The sequence below is a fragment of the Falco biarmicus genome, chromosome 4, assembly GCF_023638135.1.
Source record: "Falco biarmicus isolate bFalBia1 chromosome 4, bFalBia1.pri, whole genome shotgun sequence".
NCBI lineage: Eukaryota > Metazoa > Chordata > Aves > Falconiformes > Falconidae > Falco > Falco biarmicus.
In genome coordinates this window covers 102272722-102291821 of record NC_079291.1, presented here as the reverse complement: position 1 = coordinate 102291821, position 19100 = coordinate 102272722, and the positions used below count along the sequence as shown (strand labels likewise).

At 65.9% G+C, this 19100-nt stretch overlaps 1 protein-coding gene across 14 annotated transcripts in view; it reads left to right on the top strand.

Annotated features, from left to right (window-relative positions):
* Positions 1–217: 217 nt before the first annotated feature.
* The window catches only part of COL7A1 (collagen type VII alpha 1 chain), a 31054-nt gene continuing 12171 nt past the window's right edge, over positions 218–19100 (top strand). For 13 of the 14 annotated variants that reach the window (XR_008821622.1, XR_008821621.1, XR_008821620.1 and 10 more), the window contains exons 1-74: positions 218–340; positions 1325–1415; positions 1521–1701; positions 1778–1937; positions 2035–2128; positions 2214–2372; positions 2586–2749; positions 2848–2977; positions 3070–3192; positions 3769–3918; positions 4628–4747; positions 4864–5010; positions 5219–5335; positions 5411–5560; positions 5766–5894; positions 5983–6129; positions 6293–6418; positions 6490–6633; positions 6716–6841; positions 6915–7061; positions 7138–7266; positions 7349–7496; positions 7679–7798; positions 7925–8031; positions 8109–8245; positions 8325–8451; positions 8531–8674; positions 8746–8906; positions 9011–9052; positions 9210–9236; positions 9350–9394; positions 9579–9671; positions 10000–10071; positions 10362–10397; positions 10473–10526; positions 10757–10825; positions 10918–11031; positions 11347–11373; positions 11508–11561; positions 11674–11736; positions 11849–11908; positions 12059–12094; positions 12214–12258; positions 12634–12669; positions 12790–12834; positions 12957–12992; positions 13073–13099; positions 13200–13232; positions 13433–13504; positions 13606–13665; positions 13804–13839; positions 14047–14127; positions 14270–14305; positions 14377–14421; positions 14520–14591; positions 14767–14811; positions 14918–14944; positions 15027–15068; positions 15721–15801; positions 15945–15980; positions 16081–16116; positions 16202–16282; positions 16483–16518; positions 16748–16819; positions 17022–17066; positions 17259–17294; positions 17431–17466; positions 17576–17680; positions 17835–17870; positions 17958–17993; positions 18157–18204; positions 18329–18364; positions 18530–18661; positions 18818–19027. Coding sequence is in view for 10 of the 14 variants with exons in the window: in XM_056337537.1 (XP_056193512.1) it covers positions 1334–1415; positions 1521–1701; positions 1778–1937; positions 2035–2128; positions 2214–2372; positions 2586–2749; positions 2848–2977; positions 3070–3192; positions 3769–3918; positions 4628–4747; positions 4864–5010; positions 5219–5335; positions 5411–5560; positions 5766–5894; positions 5983–6129; positions 6293–6418; positions 6490–6633; positions 6716–6841; positions 6915–7061; positions 7138–7266; positions 7349–7496; positions 7679–7798; positions 7925–8031; positions 8109–8245; positions 8325–8451; positions 8531–8674; positions 8746–8906; positions 9011–9052; positions 9210–9236; positions 9350–9394; positions 9579–9671; positions 10000–10071; positions 10362–10397; positions 10473–10526; positions 10757–10825; positions 10918–11031; positions 11347–11373; positions 11508–11561; positions 11674–11736; positions 11849–11908; positions 12059–12094; positions 12214–12258; positions 12634–12669; positions 12790–12834; positions 12957–12992; positions 13073–13099; positions 13200–13232; positions 13433–13504; positions 13606–13665; positions 13804–13839; positions 14047–14127; positions 14270–14305; positions 14377–14421; positions 14520–14591; positions 14767–14811; positions 14918–14944; positions 15027–15068; positions 15721–15801; positions 15945–15980; positions 16081–16116; positions 16202–16282; positions 16483–16518; positions 16748–16819; positions 17022–17066; positions 17259–17294; positions 17431–17466; positions 17576–17680; positions 17835–17870; positions 17958–17993; positions 18157–18204; positions 18329–18364; positions 18530–18661; positions 18818–19027 (6261 nt within the window). In the remaining 4 variants the exon portion in view is untranslated. The remainder of the gene's footprint in view (positions 341–1324; positions 1416–1520; positions 1702–1777; positions 1938–2034; positions 2129–2213; positions 2373–2585; positions 2750–2847; positions 2978–3069; positions 3193–3768; positions 3919–4627; positions 4748–4863; positions 5011–5218; positions 5336–5410; positions 5561–5765; positions 5895–5982; positions 6130–6292; positions 6419–6489; positions 6634–6715; positions 6842–6914; positions 7062–7137; positions 7267–7348; positions 7497–7678; positions 7799–7924; positions 8032–8108; positions 8246–8324; positions 8452–8530; positions 8675–8745; positions 8907–9010; positions 9053–9209; positions 9237–9349; positions 9395–9578; positions 9672–9999; positions 10072–10361; positions 10398–10472; positions 10527–10756; positions 10826–10917; positions 11032–11346; positions 11374–11507; positions 11562–11673; positions 11737–11848; positions 11909–12058; positions 12095–12213; positions 12259–12633; positions 12670–12789; positions 12835–12956; positions 12993–13072; positions 13100–13199; positions 13233–13432; positions 13505–13605; positions 13666–13803; positions 13840–14046; positions 14128–14269; positions 14306–14376; positions 14422–14519; positions 14592–14766; positions 14812–14917; positions 14945–15026; positions 15069–15720; positions 15802–15944; positions 15981–16080; positions 16117–16201; positions 16283–16482; positions 16519–16747; positions 16820–17021; positions 17067–17258; positions 17295–17430; positions 17467–17575; positions 17681–17834; positions 17871–17957; positions 17994–18156; positions 18205–18328; positions 18365–18529; positions 18662–18817; positions 19028–19100) is intronic. The other variant, XM_056337532.1, reaches the window with a different exon arrangement.

Here is a 19100-nt window from a genome sequence, read left to right as displayed (position 1 = left end):
CCTGCCCCTGCCCAGGGCGCAGCCGGCGGCGGAGCCAGGGCTGGTGCTTTGGGGGGGAACAGCCCGAAAAGCCACTTTCCCCCCATCCCCGGGGAGCGGGTGGGAAAAGCCCTTTCTGGGGGGCCGGGCTGGGCGGGGGCCGCGGTGCTCCCGCTCCCCCCCCCGGCACCGCGCTCCGGGCCGCCCTCAATAAAGGGGCGGGAGCACCGGGGGCCGCTCCGCGCCGGCACCGCCTGCGCCCGGCTCGGCACGGCACGGCCCGGCACGGCTCGGCACGGAGCGGCACGGCACGGAGCGGGGCGGCACGGCCCGGCACGGCGCGGCCCCGCGGGGTTCCCGGGTGAGTGCGGGCGGTGGCGGGGGGCCGGCTGCGGGCGCGGGCCGCTGCGGAGCAGGACCGAGTCCCCCGCACGGGCACCCGTGGGCGCTCACCCGCCCTCCCGCGCCGGGGCGGCCGTGGGGGCTCGCACCTCCTGAGACCCAGCGCGGCCATCACCGCGGTGTCAGGCTGGGTGACCCCGCAGGCGTGTGCGTGGGCAGCGGCGGGGCGTGAGGGCTCACGGGCAGGGCTCACCCACCCTGGTTCCCCTGGAGCACCCCGCTTTGGCCACCCATCCCGGGGTGGTGGGGAGCCCCTGCAGGCTGTGGCGGCAGTGGGCAGGAGCGGGCAGGGTGGGCTGCTGCCGGTGCCGAGGCGTGGGGCGGGTGGGCGGGCAGGCAGCGCCAAGGGCTTGTGGAGGCAGAGCCCGCGCACACCCTGCAGCCGGGGCTGGCAGCCTCCCCTGGCCTGGGCACGGCTCCCCCGGGCGTCAGGCAGCAAGCGGGGCCGCGGGCCAGGCCTGGCCAGGCTGAGCCGGAGGGCTGGAGCGGGGCCAGGCACCGGCCGGCATGGGGCACGCACGCGACCGTCCTCCTGTACCCTGTGCCACCGCCAGCCCGTGCCCTGCCACGGGGCAGCTGCCGGCACCGCTCCCACCTGGCCGGACGCTGGCCAGCCGCTGCCCACCCGCCACTTTTTGGTGAGCCAGCAGACCTGGCCCGCTGGGTAGGGCACTGGGTGCTGCCGGCTGCTCCTCTGGCGTGGGGGACACGTGGCAGCGTGGCTGGGCACAGCCCTGCTGCTCCCCGCCCCGGCTCAAAGTGAGGACTCTTCCCTGCGCCGTGGGGTGCCGGCAGCCGTGCCCAGGGCAGTGCTGGCACCGTGCCCTCCCAAGGCTGCCAGGTGTCCTGGCACGGCACGGTGCTGGGACATCCTGGACCCAGCCACTCTGCCACCGCTGCCCTCAGAGGTGTGAGGCTGTAGTGGTAGCATCCTCTCCCACAGGCTCCCACGATGAGTGGCTGGCTCCTGCTCCTCGCCATGCTCCCTGTGCTCCTGGCCCCCCCGGCCGCCATGGCGCAGAAGAGGAGCCAAGGTGGGTGCTGAGCACTGGGTGTACATGATGGGTGGGGTGAGAGGGCCCAAGCACCACTGTGCCATGGAGCCAGTCTGTGCCCTGAGCACCATCGCTGCCCCGCAGCAGTGTGCGAGGATGTGCTGGAGGCCGACATCGCCTTCCTGGTGGACGGCTCATCCAGCATCGGCAGGAACAACTTCCGCGCCATCCGCACCTTCATGGACGACCTGGTGGGGCCCTTCGTGCAGGTGGTGGGTGAGAAGGCGGTGCGCTTCGCCGTGGTGCAGTACAGTGATGAGCCGCGGTGAGCCCCGGGGAGAGGGCATGCAGGGCAGCGGGCAGCAGGGCTGGGAGGTGACACAGCCCCGCACACCCCCCAGGGTGGAGTTCCCCTTCTCCCAGCACACCGATGGCACAAGCGTCCGGAGGGCCATCCAGCAGCTCAGCTACAAGGGTGGCAACACACGGACTGGCGCTGGCTTCCGTTACATCGCTGACAACTTCTTTGGCCCCTCGCAGCTCCGTCCCGGGGTCCCGCAGGTACATGCAGGGCAGTGGCCCTAGGGACACCCAGAGTGTGATGTGGTGAGTCCGCAGGCCCTGGTCTGGGTCTCATGGCTCTGTCTTGGCCCCGCAGATCTGCATCCTCATCACAGATGGCAAATCCCAGGATGATGCTGAGGGGCCAGCAGCAAAGCTGAAGAGCCAGGGCATCAAGGTCTTTGCCGTGGGTGAGCAAGGCTTCAGAGCTAGGCAAGGGGGTTTCCCGCCGGGTTCAGGGTCCCTGCCCTGACCCATCATCTCCATCCCTGCTAGGGGTCAAGAACGCCGACCACAAGGAGCTTATCCGTGTGGCCTCAACACCCACTGAAGCCTTCTTCTTCTACGTCGGTGACTTCAAGCTGCTGGGGACGCTGGTGCCACTGATGACACGCAGGGTGTGCACAAGCGCTGGGGGGACCCTGCGCATGCTGGGTATGAGCCCCCATCCTCCTCCCTGTGGGGTGCAGCTGCCAGCAGTACTGGCTGCCAGGCTGTGCTCACCCTGGTTGCACCCTTCGCACCCATCCTCCCCAAAATGCCCTCCTGGCCACCCTGTCCCACTGGGCACGTGGCTGTGCCACCCTGGCAAGCTCTCCCCACTGCCCGATGCACCCTGGAGACTATGGCCCCTGCGCTCCCCTGCAGATGGACCGAGCCACACTGGTCCCTCCAACCTGGAGATCCTGGAGCGCGGCCTCGACCAGCTGCAGATCCGCTGGACGGCAGCCAGCGGCCCCGTCACAGGCTACCGGGTTCAGCGTGTGCCACTGACAGGGCTGGGGCAGCCCATCGTGGCGGAGAGGCAGGAGGTGAGTGCTCCCACCTGCCTGCTCAGAGTCCCTGGAGATCCCCGGTGGCTCCATGTGTGGCCAGGGGATGGTGAGGGGATAACGCAGTCCCTGCCCAGGTGAGACTGGGACCACGGGAGACGAGCACTGTGCTGCGGGGGCTGCGCATGGGGACGGAGTACCTGGTCACTGTCACTGCCCAGTACGCCAACAGCATCGGCGAGTCAGTATCCAGCCGAGCACGTACCCGTGAGTGTCCATGCCCACAGGGACACGGGCAGGTGTCGGGGGTCTGCGGCACACGGGACTAGGGGCTCATCCGTGGCTCTGTGTGCCCCTAGAGAGCCGTGCTGGCTCCCTGCTGGATTTCCGTGTGGTGGAGACCGGACCAACCTTCCTGCGTGTAGCCTGGCAGCCTGGCCCTGAGCCCCCCCAGGGCTACGGCCTCAGCTACGCTGTGCAAGGTGAGGGGACGGTCCCTATGAGGGGACAGTGCACAGCTCGGTGGGCCGGGCAGGACATGGCAGAGGGTGTGCATGCGTGGGGGTTGATGCAGGGGGTGCATGCCTGCCTTCACCACAGCGGCCAGCACTTGCGTACGGGCTGTGGGGCACCCGTGCGTGCAGAGGCGTGGAGGTGGCGTGTGTGTTCCTACACCCAGAGGCTTTGGTGCGCAAGGCTTGGGGCATGTGCTTGGGTGTGCACAATGCCTGGGGGCCTGGTGTGTGCCCCAGCCTGGAGCTCGGAGCATGGGTATACGTGTGCCCCCATGATTGCTGCGCATGGGGGGCAGGCGGCAGACCCCCGTCCCAGCCATGCGCTGGGCTGGAGCTGCACACCTGGCAGCCCCTCCTTGGCCCCGGGCACTCCGGTGGGTGCCCTCATCCTGGCTGACATCCCAGCCTCTCCCCATGCTCCCCACCCCTGGCACGGCCTGGCATCCCTGGGGCAGGGTGCCGTCCCACAGACACCCCTTCCCTGCCAGGCCCGGTGCATGCTGTGCCCCTGTGCCCACCTGCACCCCCCCGCCTCCCCTCCAGGAGCAGCCCAGGGTGAGGAGAAGAGCCTGGGAGCCAGCACACAGTCAGCCACGCTCAGCAACCTGCGCCCCGACACTGAGTATGTGGTAATGCTCCGACCCCGCTATGCACAGCAGCCCACCGTCCCCGCCACGCTCACTGCCCGGACACGTAAGCACCGCGCCTTGCCCTGGGCCCAGCCAGGGATGCAGACAGGTTCCCAGCACAGGGATGCCCCTGCAGTCACGATGCCCTATGGGGAGGGGGCTGCCTGGCCCATTGCTGCCTGGAGGATCCCAACAGGGATGCAGGCAAGCATGACTACAGGGTGATGCTGTGTGCTCCCAGGGGAACACAGTACTGTGCACTCTCAAGCTCCTTCACAGCCGTCTGGGAATGTTTCCACCAGAGCTTTCCCCACGTGATGTAAAAATGTCAACTGAAAAAATGCGGGGTTTTGTTTTTTATAAATTGAAGCACTGCGCTCTTCAGGAGGAAAGTGCGGTTTCCACCAGGAAAGAGTGTGGTGGAAAGCATCGCTGGGCAGGAGCGGGGGTGAGGCCCCAGGGCAACACCTTTGCAAGCCTCAAATTTTGGCAAACCAATTCCTTCAGCTGCCCCAGGCAGCCTTAACCCACAGAAAGTATTTAAGGCATTAAGAGGAAGGTGTTTGAGCTCCAGTTTGCTGGAGCTGGGGTGCTCTGAAGGAGCTGTGTGGGTGTGGGCTGCACTCGGTGACTTCAGTGCAGTTCAGCATCCATGAGCAGGGGCAAGGGGGCTTCTTACTCCTGGAGCAGGTGGGTTTGCAGGTGAAGGTGCTTCCCCCTGCCTCCTGCTCCACTGTCATGTAGGGGATGCGACAGGCACCTCTTGCCCACAGGGCGCCTGGTGGGCATGCAGCACTTGGCTGTCCACAACGTCTCAGCGCAGAGCATGCTGCTGGCCTGGCAGCCCGTTGGCGGTGCCACCGGCTACCGGCTCTCCTGGGCAACCCTCACAGGTAGGTGTCTGTCCCAGAGCTTGTGGCCCTTCTGGTGGCACCAGGGAGGAGAGACGTGGGGGTGGTGGCACCCATTGCCTGGACCCCCCATGGGACTGCTGTGCCGGCTCTCACAGGGCAGGACAGGCATAGGGTGGACCTGGATTCTGGGCGGACGTCACACGCGCTGGGGGGGCTGCAGCCCAACACTGACTACGTGGTGACGGTGGCCCCACTTTTTGGGCAGCTGGAGGGGCCCACAGCCACTGTGCGGCAGAGGACGGGTAGGTGACGGGTACGGGTGGTGCCATCCTGCCTCTGGCTTTACTTACGCTGCCATTACCATGGGATGGGGTGGCAGCCATCCCCTGTGGCCCCACACCATGGTGATGCTCCCTACCCTGCCATGTGCGGGGGCTGGGGACCTGCTATGGTGGGTGGCTGGTGGCAGAGTGTCACAGGATAGCCTGGCCCACGGGATCCCTCTTGCAGAAGTGGGCACAGAGCAGACACTGCGGACCAACATCCTGGGCCCCACGTCCATCCAGGTGCTCTGGACCAGTGCCCGTGATGCCCGTGGCTACCGCCTGGAGTGGAAGAGAGCCACAGGTGGGATCAGGGTGCCCAGTCACCCTTGTGGACCCCCTATGCCAGCAGCCAGCAGTGACCTTCCCCTCCCCACAGGACTGGAGCCCCCCAGGACGGTGTCCCTCCCCAGCAGCACCAACACCTACCAGCTGACGGGGCTGCAGCCAGGCACCGAGTACCGCATCACCCTCTACACCCTCTATGATGGTGGTGAGGTGGCCACCCCCGTCACCACCTTCCAGACAGGTGAGTGACTACTGTGGGTCCATGGGTTGTCCCCCACCCTCCCGAGCCACTGGGATGGAGGAACATCTCACGTGGCATTGCTCAGCCTGGGGACCCCTTTGGTTGTGAGCCCCTCCTGGTCTCTGGTCACTGCCGAGGGTGAGGATGGGAGATGTGCTGTCTGGGCTGTGCAGCTCCAGCTGTGCCTCACCGTGTCCCCTTGCAGGTGTGGAGGCACCTGTGGGTGCCGTGTCGGACCTGCGGCTGGTTGAGGAGTCGGGCAGGTGGGTGCGACTGGGCTGGACTGGTGTTCCTGGTGCCACGGAGTACAAAGTGGTTGTGCGCAACAGCCAGGGTGAGTCTGTGGACAGGGGCGGGGACAGCACCCAAGGGACCCTGGCTGGCTGGCGCTGAGGGTCCTGTGGCTGCCCTGCTCCCGGCAGATGGCACGGAGAGGACAAAGCGTGTCCCAGGCAGCCAGACAGGGCTGGAGCTGGGTGACCTCCAGGAGGGCATCGCCTACCTGGTGCGTGTCTCAGCACTGGTGGGCAGCCGTGAGGGCAGCGCCGCCACGCTCACCGTCCGCCTCAGTAAGTCCACATCAGGGTTTGGTGCTGTGAGTCCCGGTACTGTGTTTTCTCCCCCGGCATGCATTTGCCACCTATCCCCCTGCAAGCGCTCAAGGTGCCAGGGTGGCCGAGGGCCCCCCCTGGGCCCCCCAAGGTGACGCCATGGTGCCGTGGGGTGGTGCAGAATACCCAGCTGTGGGCAGCATCTCGGAGCTGCGTGTGATGGAGGCCGGGCCCAGCCAGCTGCGGGTCACCTGGCGAGGGCTACCAGGTGCCAGCGGCTACCTGCTGACGTGGCGAGGCAGTGACGGTGAGCATGAGGACCGTGGGGTGCTGCAGTAGAGGTGCTGGAGCCCTTCCCATCCTGGCCGTTTCTCCTAGGTCTGGATCAATCCCGCTTTCTCCCTGCCGACCCCACCACCTTCACCATCGAGGGGCTGCGTGCTGGCATTGTCTACACTGTTGGTGTCACAGCTATTGTGGATGGCCGTGAGGGCAACCCTGTCACTGCCACGGGGCGGATAGGTGCGGTGTCCCCCCACCTGTCAGTGCTGGCTGGTGCCGCTTGCTGTGAGCCCAGGTGACAGGGGTCCTCTTGGTGTCACAGCACCTGAGCAGGTGGGGACAGTGTCTCAACTGGAGGTGCAGGCATCCAGGAGCAATGTTGCCCGTGTCACCTGGGTTGGTGTGCCAGGAGCCACTGCCTACCGCGTGGTGTGGAGCCGCAGGGACGGTACTGTGGGACAGCATCAGGGGTGGGCTGCGAGGGCAGCAGGGTGGGGGCCTGACACTGCGGTCATTGGCAGGGGGCTCGGAGACCAGCCGGCGGGTTCCCGGCCACATCAGCTCTTTTGACATCCCTGACCTGGAGGGAGGTGTCTCCTACACTGTGAAGGTGACAGCGCTCGTAGGCAACCGTGAGGGAAACCCTGTCTCCATCATCGTCACCACCCGTGAGTGCTGGGGTGGGGGGCAGCATCCAGGGTGGCACCAGGCAACCTGCCCCTAATGCCTGTCCCTGCCCCGCAGCGGAGGCAGCCCCACTGCCCCCTGTCAGCAGCTTCCAGGTGATGGAGGCCTCGGAGCACCGCCTGCGCCTGGCCTGGGTGCCAGTGGCCAGCAGCGCCGGGTACCGCCTTGTCTGGCGCCTGGCTGAGGGTACGTGTGGCCGGCTGGCACCCCTGCCTCCCCCGCAGCCCCTGCGTCACACCCCCTCACCTCTCTCTGCCCCCCTGCACAGGGGGGCCCCAGCGCAGCCAGCAGCTCCCGGCCACCACCAGCTCCTACGACCTGGGCGGGCTGGAGCCAGGCCGGCGCTACCACATCAGCATCACCAGCCTGGGCAGTGGCCGGGGAGAGCGAGCCAGCCACCATCACTGCTGTCACCAGTAAGGAACTGCATGGAGCTAAGGGGACGCTGGACCCCTGATGTGGGGCTGGAGCCCAGAGGGGCATCCAGGGACCGGGCTGTCCCAGCCTTAGGTTGGGGAGGGTTGTGGGTGGGGAGCTTGGGGGGGTGGGGGGGTGGCTGTCCCATGGGGCCAGGACACCCTTTCCTCTTCCTTGGCAGCTGCCCGGGGCCATGTCACCAACCTGCGGGTGACAGAGGTACAGAGGGACTCAGTGACACTCACCTGGACCCCAATTCCTGGCGCCTCTGGCTACATCCTTTCCTGGAGCCCCCCCACAGGTGAGACGGGTGGGTGGCCCCGGGATAGGGGGCAGCATCCCTGCAGGGTCTCGGTGTCCCCCCTGACTCTGTCCCCTGGGTGGCAGCTGGTGGGGAGACAGGGCAGACGCTGTCTGGTGCTGCCAGCTCCCAGCAGGTTTCTGGGCTGCGCCTGGGCCAGCGCTACACCTTCACCCTTCGTCCGCTCCTGGGGAGCGCGCCGGGCGCCGAGACATCTGTCACCGAGCGCACAGGTATGGTGGGGTCACTACAGGGATGGACTGGGCTTACCTCTGCTCTGGTGGCAGCTTCACCCCTTCCCTGCCTGTAGTTTGCAGGGATGCCCGTGGTGACATTGTCTTCCTGGTGCACGGCACCCGTGACAGCTCCTCCGGTGCCGATGCTGTGCGCACCCTCCTCTCCAACACGGTGTCTGCCCTGGGGCGCCTGGGCCCTGAGGGCACCCAGGTAGGGGGCTGCTGCATGGGCAGGGGGCCTGGGTGTGCGGGCAGGCAGTGGTACCCACTGCTCCCCTGCACCCTTGCAGGTGGCTCTGGCCACGTACAGCTACCGCAGCCTGCCCTGGCTGCTCCTCAACCGCTCCAGTGACCTGCCCGCTGTGCTGGAGCAGATCCGCACCATGCGCTACGAGGAGCCCAGCGGCAATGCCATCGGTGAGGTGCGGCACTGGGAGCCAGGGTAGTGGTCGGTAGGATCCTGCTGACTGTTCTCTTCCTCCTTCTCCCTCCCTAGGGGCAGCCATCACCTTTGCCAGGACCTACCTGCTGAGCCCGGGTGCAGGGCGCCGGTCCAGTGTGCCAGCGGTGCTGGTGGTCCTGGCTGATGGCCCTTCTGGGGACGATGCCATTGCTGCAGCCAGGGACGTCAAGGCTGGTGGTGAGGATGGATAGAGTCCCAACAGGGTGTGCAGGGAGTTCTGCGGGGTGCTGAGGGTGCTCTTGATTCAGGAGTCCGGGTGCTGGCGGTGGGCTTGGAGGGGTCAGACCGAGAGCAGCTCCGGCGCATGGTCACTGGTGAGGACCCGCGCTACATCTACAGTGATGGTGGTGCCCTGGCAGAGCTGGAGGGAGAGCTCACCGACGACCTCTGCACCATCATCTCCACCAGGGTAAGGGGCCAGGGTGCCCCAGGGGGCATGAGGGGGAGCAGCCTCATGGGGGTCAGGAGCTTCTCCTGCTCCTGGGTTCATATGGGCTTCTCTTGTCTTGCCAGCCGGAGCCCCAGCCGAAGCCCTGCACAGTGCAGTGCCCCAAGGTGAGCATCGCCACGCTGTGCCGTGCTGCGCCATGCCGTGCTGCAGCACAGGGGCTCAGCATAGATCAGGGTCCCCCCAGCTTGTTGATGGCAGCAGCGCAGTAGGGAGCCGAGCACGGGGGTGCAGCCCTAACCCCTTCCCTCTGTCTCCTTGCAGGGCGAGAAGGGAGACCGCGGCGAGGCAGTGAGTGCTTTGGCATCCCCCCCCAGCTGGTGGCACGGGGTGGGGGCTGCCTTCCCCAAACCCTGCTGATGCTAGCCTGCGGGGGATGCTCACCGCTGACTTTGTCTCTGCAGGGACCACAAGGACGCACGGGGCCACCAGGCCCCCCTGGCGAGCCGGTAATACCCTGATGGGGGGGGAAATGGGGGCAGTTCCCTGGTGGGGGGCAGCAACAAGGTCCCTGGGTTCCCTTGTCCTGCCGGCAGGTGGGTGCGGTGCAGGGACCTATCCAGCCCTTGCTACAGGGATGGATGGGACCATCCCTTAGCCACCACCCGCCTGTCCTCTCTGCTGTCCTTCCAGGGCCGCCACGGGCTGCCTGGCCCTCCAGGACCCCGGGGGCCACAGGGTCTGCCAGGAGAGAGTGTCGAGCGGCCGGGCAAGAAGGGGGACAGGGTAAGTAACTCCAACCCCCTCACCCAGGCACCCCAGGATCCCCAGGCATAGTGATCTGGCCCCACAGGGCCTCTCTCTGCCTCTCGTCCCTCCCTTCTCCTTCTCGTCCAGGCTGGAGGAGGGATCCCCTTGGAGACCCCTGGTCCAGCCCCACACTGCTCCCTCACACTCCGGCTCAGCACACAGGGGAAAGGCACCCTGGGACCTGGCTCAGCCATGGGGCTGTTCTGGGCTCCCAGTGCTGGGACCAGCACTGCCTGGGGCACTGCGGGGGTCTGGCAGTGCCAGGGTCCACCAGGTGCTGGTATGACGCTCTTCCCTCCTGCAGGGGTTCCCCGGAGCTGATGGGACACCGGGAAGCCCTGGCCGCCCTGGGAACCCTGGATCACCTGGGCAGCCGGTGAGTGGGGATGTTCCTTGGTTTTGCTGCTCCCGGAGCCTACCCTTTCCCTGTGCCGGTGTGGCTCTGTAGCTGGCAAGGTCACTGCTGTCCCCTGTGTGTGTGTCCCAGGCCAAGTGTACTGGGCAGGGACTGTCAATCCCTGCTTTGGCTGGAGCCCCATCCAGCCCCATCCCATCCCATCCCATCCCATCCCATCCCATCCCATCCCATCCCATCCCATCCCATCCCATCCTCACTCCCTTGGCTGGCAGGGATACACACTCACATCCTGAGCTGTTGTTTTCCAGGGTACCCAGGGCATCCCTGGCCCCCGAGGGGATCCTGTGAGTATGGCCCCAGCCCTCCCCAGCCCTGCTCCCCGTACACACCCCCTCCTCACTCTTAGCTTTCCTTCCCAGGGGGCACGGGGGCCAATGGGGCTTTCTGGCCCGAAGGGGAACAAAGGCGAGCCGGTAGGTGATGGGCGTGGGGCTGCCCTGTGGGGGTCCCTGGGGAGCAGCGGGGACCCTGATGGGCATACCTCAGCCCCTGGCATCTCCTGGTCCTTGGTGTCTGGGTGACCTTGGAGTCTCCCCATCTACCTGATGGGCTCCTGGCCTTGTGGCACTCTGGCCCCCATCCTGCACGGGGCACACAACAGGGCACATGGGGACACTGATTTTTCCTCTACCTCCTTGTGCAGGGAGAGCCCAGAGTGATTGTGGATGGAGCACAGGGACTGCCAGGCCAGAAAGGGGAGCCGGGCACACCGGTAGGTGTGTGGGTGGTGATGCCAAAGGATCTCTGCCAGCACTGCCAGGCCGTGCTGCAGCCCCAGCTTAACAGAGCATCTCTGTCCTCTAGGGCAGCCCTGGCCCCCCTGGGAGCCCCGGCCCACAGGGGCCCTTTGGTGATCCAGGTCCCCCCGGTCTGCTTGGACCCATGGGGCCACCAGGACCTCCGGGAGAGTTTGTGAAGGTACATCCCCTGCAGGTGCTGTGTGGGGACAGCTGGGGGGACGTGTGGACAGATGGATGGAGGAACAGCCAGCAACCTGAAGCTGCTCCCTCGTGCACTCCTCCTGGTCTCACTCGTGGGCTGTGCCCCCACCAGCTGTGCCCACGCACACTTACATATGCATGAGCTGGTGCTGGGCAGTGTGGGGAGAGACGCGTGGCTTGCATGTACCCCAATACCACTGATGATGGGCTCTGTTCAGCATGTTCCCCGCCTGTTCACGGGGGCATAGGAAGAGCCCAAACCTGCCCTTACTTGCTTTTTTTGCCCTTGCAGGGGGAGAAGGGTGACCGAGGAGAAAGGGTGAGTGGCTCTGCATTTCCCTGGTTCTGCCCTCCTGAATGGAGGTCCCTGAGGGCTCTGCAGCCCCTCCAGGGTGCTGGGAAGGACTGAGCTCCCTGGGGCTATCACGCAGGAGCTGATGCCTGTCTCTGCAGGGCCCCCCTGGACTTGTGGATGGGGCAGTGCCTCGAGGGGAACCCGGCCCTCCGGTGAGTTGGGCCCCCAGGCCAGCAGGGATGGCAGAGGGGAGCAGGGCCATGGCAGCCATGTATCCCTGGGGATGAGCTGCATCACCAGGGGCTAAGCTGTGCTCTCTTGCAGGGCCTGCCTGGGGACCCTGGGCCCCGGGGACCTGCTGGGTCCCCTGGCCTGAAGGGAGAGAAGGTAAGAGGATGGTGGAGATGCTCTGTCCTGGGGCTTGGACCCCACACCGCTCTCCAGTGGGGGTGCCAATCCCCATCTCACGGGCATGGCTGTTGCCTTTCCTAATCCCTAGGGTGATGGCAAAGAAGGTTTCCCAGGGCCACCTGGCCGCCCTGGGGACCCAGGAGACCGGGTGAGTTTCCCGAGAGAAGGTAAGGCGGGCTAGAGCTGGCCTCACCAGCAAGCCAAGCCCAGACGGCACCCTGGAGGACTCCTGCTCCAGACAGCCTGGGCATTGACCCTGCCACGCTGGAGGTGACATCTTCTCCATCTTCCTTTGCAGGGCCCTCGGGGACCACCAGGGGAGCAGGGCAGGAAGGTGAGTGGTGCGGGGACTGAAGGGGTGCTCTCGCCTTGCCTTCAGCGGGTTCTGTGCCAGGACCTGCGCCATTCCCTGCAGGTCCTGCTGCCCCTGACCCCATATTCCTCCTGTGCCAGGGAGACCGTGGGGCGCCGGGTGAGCTGGGAGAGACGGGCGAGAAGGTGAGACAGTGCCGGAGTGAGACTGTGCCATTTGGCAGCATCGGCGGGTCCTGATGTTCCTGTGGCCCTGGTTAAGGCTGCACTGACCCTCAAATAAAAAAGCCTAATCCATTCTAAATATGCAGAAGACACTCAGTTCTATTACCACCCACTGCTTGTTACTTTCATTCAGTTTTTAAGGAGTCTGCCTCTGAGGTATGGTCTCTAATCACAATTACAGCGCTGGCTGTGCCTGGGGGTTGCTGTCAGACCCCAGTGATTTTGGATGGGATTCGGGGCTGGGCCCGGAGGGCTCTGAGGCGGTGCGTGGGGTGGGGGCAGTGTGGCGTGGCGGGAGGAAGGCTCCCTGAAACCCTCCTCTGCTTTGTTCTGCAGGGGGACCGCGGCGTGCCAGGCCCCGAGGGAGAGAAGGTAGGTGGGCTGAGGTGGCTGCAGCCACACCGGGGTGATGCCTGTCCTGCCCTGCAGCAGCTGCCCTGCCATGGGGTGGGAGGATGCCCCTGACACCTTCCTCTTCCTCCCCTCCTCTAGGGTGAGACAGGAGCCCCAGGGCGCCCAGGGCCATCTGGCAGAGAGGTGAGTTGGGGTAGCAGCTGTGGTGATGAAGACCCAGCACCCTGGGACTGGGGGGGCTGCCATGCCCTGGGTGCGCATCCCCAGGCACCACCAGCCCCCTGAGGTCTCTTCTTTCACCACAGGGAGGTCCAGGACCAGCCGGCCCCCGGGGGGAGAAGGTGAGGGCAAAGCGGGGCCCTAGCAGGGTGGCAAGGGGCTGTTGGGGAAAGGGCTGGCAATGACACCTGTCTCTCTGCAGGGCGATCCAGGACCACCTGGCAAGCCGGTAAGTGATGCTGCCTGGCAGGTCCCCCTCTGCCTGTCCCAGCAATGAGACAGGGATCCGTGGGCAGTGCCCAGCATGGTCCCCTCTGCTTCTCCCCCAGGCTCCCAGTGTGGCCGGTGTTGGAGGAGAGAAGGTAACCCTGCCCCAGCTGTGCCCCCCAGCCCTGTGCTGGTGCTCCCTGGGCATGGCTGTGGGCTGGGGAGGGCGTTTGCACAGCTGGCCATCAACACGAGGGGATGCCCATGCTGGTCCCTCAGCCTGGCTGTCTGCAGCTGTAGTGGGAGGAAGGGGGGTGGTTTGTGGGGGCTGACAGTGTCATTTCATCTGCTCCAGGGTGACAGAGGCTTCCCAGGACCAGAAGGACCTCCTGGCCCGAAGGGCGAGGCAGGAGATAAAGGCGCCCGTGTGAGTACTGCCTGGGACAGGGGGCACAGGGGGCACAGCACAGACAGCCTGGGCTCACGGTGCCTACGCTGTTGCTCCAAGCTGCATCCCTTCATGTCTAGGGTGCCCCTGGCCTGAGCATCCCAGGGCCGGCTGGCCCCAAAGGCGAGCAGGGTGATCGGGTGAGTCTGGGTGCACCCCAGGGGCTGGGGCTGGCTGGGCTCTGCCCACAGAGGCACTGGTTCACAGCCCCAGTCACTCCCCGGGCACGGGGCCGCCCCAGTCCCTGGTGACACGTGCTCTCCCTCTCCAACAACCAGGGTATCGTTGGCCTCACGGGCCGGAGCGGCCCAAAGGTAACGTCGCTGCAGGAGGCATTGCCCCTCCATCCATCTGTCCGTCCATCCATCCACCCACTGGGCTCTGGAGGGGCAATCCCTGCAGGCTGTGCCATGATGCTGCTCCAGGGAGTGGAGGGTGCCGTGCTGAGCCCCTTCTCCCCTTGGCAGTCCCCACACTCCCCCCACACTGTCTTAACCCATTGCCCTTTTTTCCCTGCCCAGGGCGATCCAGGGGAGCCAGGAGAGAAGGGTGAGCCGGGCCGAGCAGGCGCCCCAGGGCAGACCGGGCTGCGTGGCAAGGAGGTAGCGTGGGTCAAGGGGGCAGTGGGACAGGGGGCTGTGGGGCACCGTGGCCTTGAGGAGGTGGGGGATGGCAGGGAGCAGGGGGATGCTGGTGACTTGTGCTTTTCTCCTCCTGGCTGGTGCCCACTGACCTGTGCTGCAGGGAGAGCGTGGAGAGAAGGGTGATGAAGGCACCCCGGTAAGTGAGGACCCCCCAGGACCACTGCCCCCCTCCCCACTGCCCCCCACTCACCCCCTCTCTCCCTACAGGGTGAAGCGGGTCTGCCTGGCAAACCTGGAGACAGGGGCCCCCGGGTAAGTGTGAGGCTGGCGGGCACCCTGGGGCAGGCAAGATGCCCAGTGGCTGCCAGGTGGCTCCCGCCAATGCACGCCCTCCTCTGCCCTCCACCCAGGGCCTCCCTGGCTACCGCGGCCCCCCAGGGGAGAAGGGGGACTCAGGGGACCCAGGTCCCGAAGGCAGGAATGTGAGTACCACTTTGTGTGTGCCCACCACCCTGTGGGCACCCACCACCCCATGCACCTCATTGCCCCACACCCACCCTTTTACCCTTTTCCAGGGGTACCCTCCACCCCACAGGACCTCCCATCCCATGGGACCCCCATTCCCTCCTCCCCTCACCCTATCCTTCTTTGCTGCAGGGCAGCCCTGGAGCACCAGGGAGCAAAGGTGACCGTGGGGAGCCGGTGAGTGACGCAGGGCCGTGTGCCTGGTCCCCATCCCAGAGCCAGCCCTGCCCTCCCTGGAGCCACACCAGCTCCCCTTAACCTGCTTCCCTTGCCCTTCTTTCAGGGGCCTGCCGGACCCCCAGGACGAACTGTAAGCCCTGCCCCCACCCCTCTCCCTGCCCAGGGGCTGGTGCCTGCCCCCATGTGCTCTGATACCTCTCTCTGCCCCACAGGTTGATGTGGGGCTCGGTGGAGTAGGGGAGAAGGGTGAGAAGGTAACAAGTGGGTCCCCGGGAATGCTGGTGGTGGGGTGCCCTGTGCTGTCCCCGCTGGGCTCTGCCTGTGCACTGGGATCCTGGTGGCACCAAGCCCTCCCTGCCCAAAACAGCCCCTGCCATGCGGAGCTGATGCACCACAGCTGAGAGGCATGTGGGATCCGGGGCAACATAGGCTGATGCTCCTGCCCAGTGCTGGGAGGAGGGTGCCAGGGCAGGAGGGCCCTGTAGGGCTGAGTTCCTCGAAGGAGCCAGCATGCTTATGGCTCCTCAGCCCCACAGGGATCCCACGGCAGTACCCCACACTCTAGGTGTTCTGCTTTTATAAGCCAGCTCAAGTTCAGGGCAGCTTTGGCCATGGGCTGTGCTCTGTGCTGGATGGAATCATGGTCCCCAGCCGTGGCTCAGCTGGCTCCTGGCTCAGCAGCACTGCTCATTGCATTTCTTCTGAAACCAATATCTGGCCACCCGGGAGCTGCATCGAGCCCAGCAACCTCTATTTTTCAGCCTGTGCCTGTATTTTGAGACCTTTGCTATTATCCCGCCCTTAAACCACACAGCATAAGCAGAGGTGCTCAGCATGGGCTCTGGCACAGGCGTTTGCGCGGGCGGCGGGGCAGTATCCTCTAACTGCCGTGCCCTTCCCTGGCAGGGGGACCCTGGGGACCCTGGTGAGGATGGTGCAAAGGGTGCCCGGGGCGATGCCGGCTCCCCTGGCCTGCCTGGAGAGAGGGTAAGTGCTGGGGCTTCGGTGCGGGAGGCAGTGGGACAGCAAGACGGGTGATGTTCTGCGGGAGAGCTGGGGGTCCTGGTGAGCACCCAGGATCCCCTCCTTTCCCTCCATGCCCCACTGCTAAGTGTGTGTCTCTCTTGCAGGGTGTGGAGGGTCCTCGTGGCCCCCCCGGTGCACGGGTGAGTGCCCCATCCCCACGGGGGTCTGAGTCAGGGGGTCCGTGCCCTCCTCAGCTCCCGTTCAGGGCGGACAATGCTTACTCCTGTTCCCACCCTGCAGGGTGACCCCGGGGACCGAGGCCTGCCAGGAGAGAAGGTGAGGGGGCTGGGGGCTGGAAGCTGCCCCATGGCACCCCTGTCCTGCCCCATGGCTTCAGCCCTCCTGCCCTGCTGTCTTACAGGGGGACCGTGGCCCACCAGGGCTGGATGGCCGCAACGGGCTGGAAGGCAAACTTGGACCCCCAGGCCCTGCTGGGCTGCGGGTGAGCGTGGTCCAGGGCAGGGGGCACGGCTGCCCCCGGGCACTGTGGGTGGGGGGCTGTGGGACAGAGGGGCAATGGGACAGGAGGAGCCACCCCCCCCCCCCCCCCCCCGGACACTCTCTGCCCCAGGCTGGGGATGCTCGTAGGGGGCCTTTGGCGAGGTGGGGGTGTCCCTGCCCTCACCTCCTCCTTGTCTGCAGGGGGACCCGGGGAAGCAGGGGGACCCCGGCCGGGACGTAAGTACCTGCAGAGAGGGCGAGTTTGGGTTGTGGTCCCTCTGGGGCCATCATCCTTGCAAGGGACAGATGTCCTGTCCCATGCTCCTTGGTCTGGGGCAGCGCAGTGGAACTGTCTCCTGTCCCCAGCAGGGTGCCACCGTTCCAGCCATGCTCCCTCCTCCCAGAGCTGGCTGGGGATGGTGGGTGCCCTGCTGCCCTGTGCTTCTCCTGTCTCCTTTCCTCGCAGGGGCTGCCTGGGCTGCGTGGGGAACAGGGACTGCCTGGCCCCGTGGGTCCCCTGGGACCACCTGGCATCCCCGTAAGTACCAGCCGCCCTGGGGACACACCCTGCTCTGTGCCCGCTGCAGTCGGTCCCAGCTGGGTCTGCCTACCGGGGCTTGCCCTATGCCCAGCTCCCCCTTCCCTGCACCCTGGGGCCGTGATGGGTGCCCAGGGACCCCTGGCTGCTGGGGCCGGGGGGAGAGCTGGGGGTCTCTCTCACTGCCTCTTCTTCCTCCCAGGGCAAACCTGGCGATGACGGCAAACCCGGCATCAGCGGCAAGAACGTGAGTAGGGGGAGCGGGGCTTGGCTTTGGGGCTCACCTGGGGTCCTGAGGGCCAGTGATCCCAGTAAAACATAAAGGCGAGAGGGGGAGCTCCCATGCTCTGAGCTGTACACCCGGTGCCAGTCCCTGTCCCATGTGGTGCCTGTGCTGGGGTGGTTGACCCAGGCAATGACTGGCAGCCTGTGTCCCCAGGGAGAAGACGGGATGCCGGGAGAGGATGGGAGAAAGGTAAGGAGCCAAGCCCTGGGTGGTCTCTGCGTGGTCCCCACATGCCTGGTGGCTCCTCCCTGCCTGGGTCCAGGAGCATTATTTTGGGGCATGCGGATGGGGCAGCATCCCTCTAACTCTATTCCCACCTGGTTAGGGAGACAAAGGTGACACAGGACCTCCTGGCAGAGAGGTGAGTACCTCCCCACAGAGGAGGTGGTGATGGGGGTGCTGGGTACATGCCCCCACCTGGGACAGACCTGGGCACCCAGGTCCTGGGGATGACACTGCTTTCTCGGCAGGGCCACAGTGGCGCCAAGGGCGAGCAGGGGGACAGAGGTCTGCCAGGCCCCCTTGGCCCCCCCGGCCTCCCCGGCATCCCAGGCCAGGTCGGCCCCCCAGGCCAGGTATGTAGTCCTTGAGCCCACAGTGCCACCCAGCACCAGACCCTGGAGTATGGGCTGCTGTGGGGCAGGCAAGACCCCTGCCCACAGCTCCCTTGGGGCATTGCCCTGTGTCCGTGGGTTCTGGGTGCTATTGTGTCCCCTCTACATCTTCCAGGGCTTGCCAGGGCTCCGTGGGGTGGCTGGACCAAAGGTAGGTGTGCTCATGCCCCTGAGCCTTCCTTGCAAGGCAAAGGTCTGGGGGACCCTGTGCCACCTTGGCGTCTTTGCTGTGTTTCAGGGGGACCCGGGGGAGCCTGGACTGCAAGGGGAGCCAGTGAGTACCCAGCACTGAGCCTGACAAGCTGCAAGCACCCCAGGGTGGTGGCAACCACAGCCTGCCCGGGCAGCACCAGCAGTGTTAACTCTCAAACCTACTGCTCTCCTCGCGTACTGCACCTCTGTACATCTTTTCATTCCCTTTTTCTCTGCAAACCTAGGGGCGACCTGGCAACCCTGGAGCACGTGGAGACCCTGGGGCTGCAGTGGTGAGTGCATCTCGACCTGCTGGGCTGGGATGTCAGCTCTGCCTGGGGAATGGAGGACCCTCCACAGCCCCTATGATGGGCACAGGCCAACACTCACTTTGTTTTTAATATCTTTTTATTGCAGAACATTGAACGTAGCCTGGAAGCACTTGGCATCAAGGTATGTAGTCCATGGCTGTCATGCTGGGGGCTGTTCCTGCCCACATGGCAGCAGGAGGGGGGGGATGTGGGAGGTGGTAGGAGACCACCCAGGATGAGTTGTTGGGGCCATGGGGTGCTGCCACATCTGGGTTGCACTGACCCCATGACTTTTCCTCCCTCCCAGATTTCATCCCTGAAGGAGCTCACAGGTGCCTACGACGGGAGCTCGGACTCATTTCTGCCGGTGTCGGAGCGGCTGCGGGGCCAGAAGGGCAGCCGGGGGGAGCCGGGAGAGAGGGGGCCTCCAGGTCGAGAGGTGAGTGGAGCCAGGCTCAATGCCATGCCCCAACATGCTGCCCCACTACCCAGTCTGGTTGGGGGGGCCATACAGCCGGCTCAACCCTGGGATGCTCCAGAAGGACTGACCCCCGGCGCATGGCTGGCTCTGGCAGCACGGTGTTATGTTTTGCAGGGCTCCTTAGGCTTCCCCGGTGAGCGAGGACCCAAAGGTGACAAGGGGGACCCCGGTGCCCCTGGCCCCCAGGGCCCCACGGGCCGTGCCGTGGGCGAGCGGGGTCCTGAGGGGCCACCCGGGCAGCCGGGGGAGCCTGGCAAGCCAGGCATCCCTGGGGTGCCGGGCCGGGCTGGGGAGCTGGGGGAGGCCGGGCGGCCCGGAGAGAAGGTGAGTGGGGCAAGGGCTGTGGGACCTGGTGCCGGGGCTTGGGGACAGCCCCGTGATGGCTACCACATTGTTT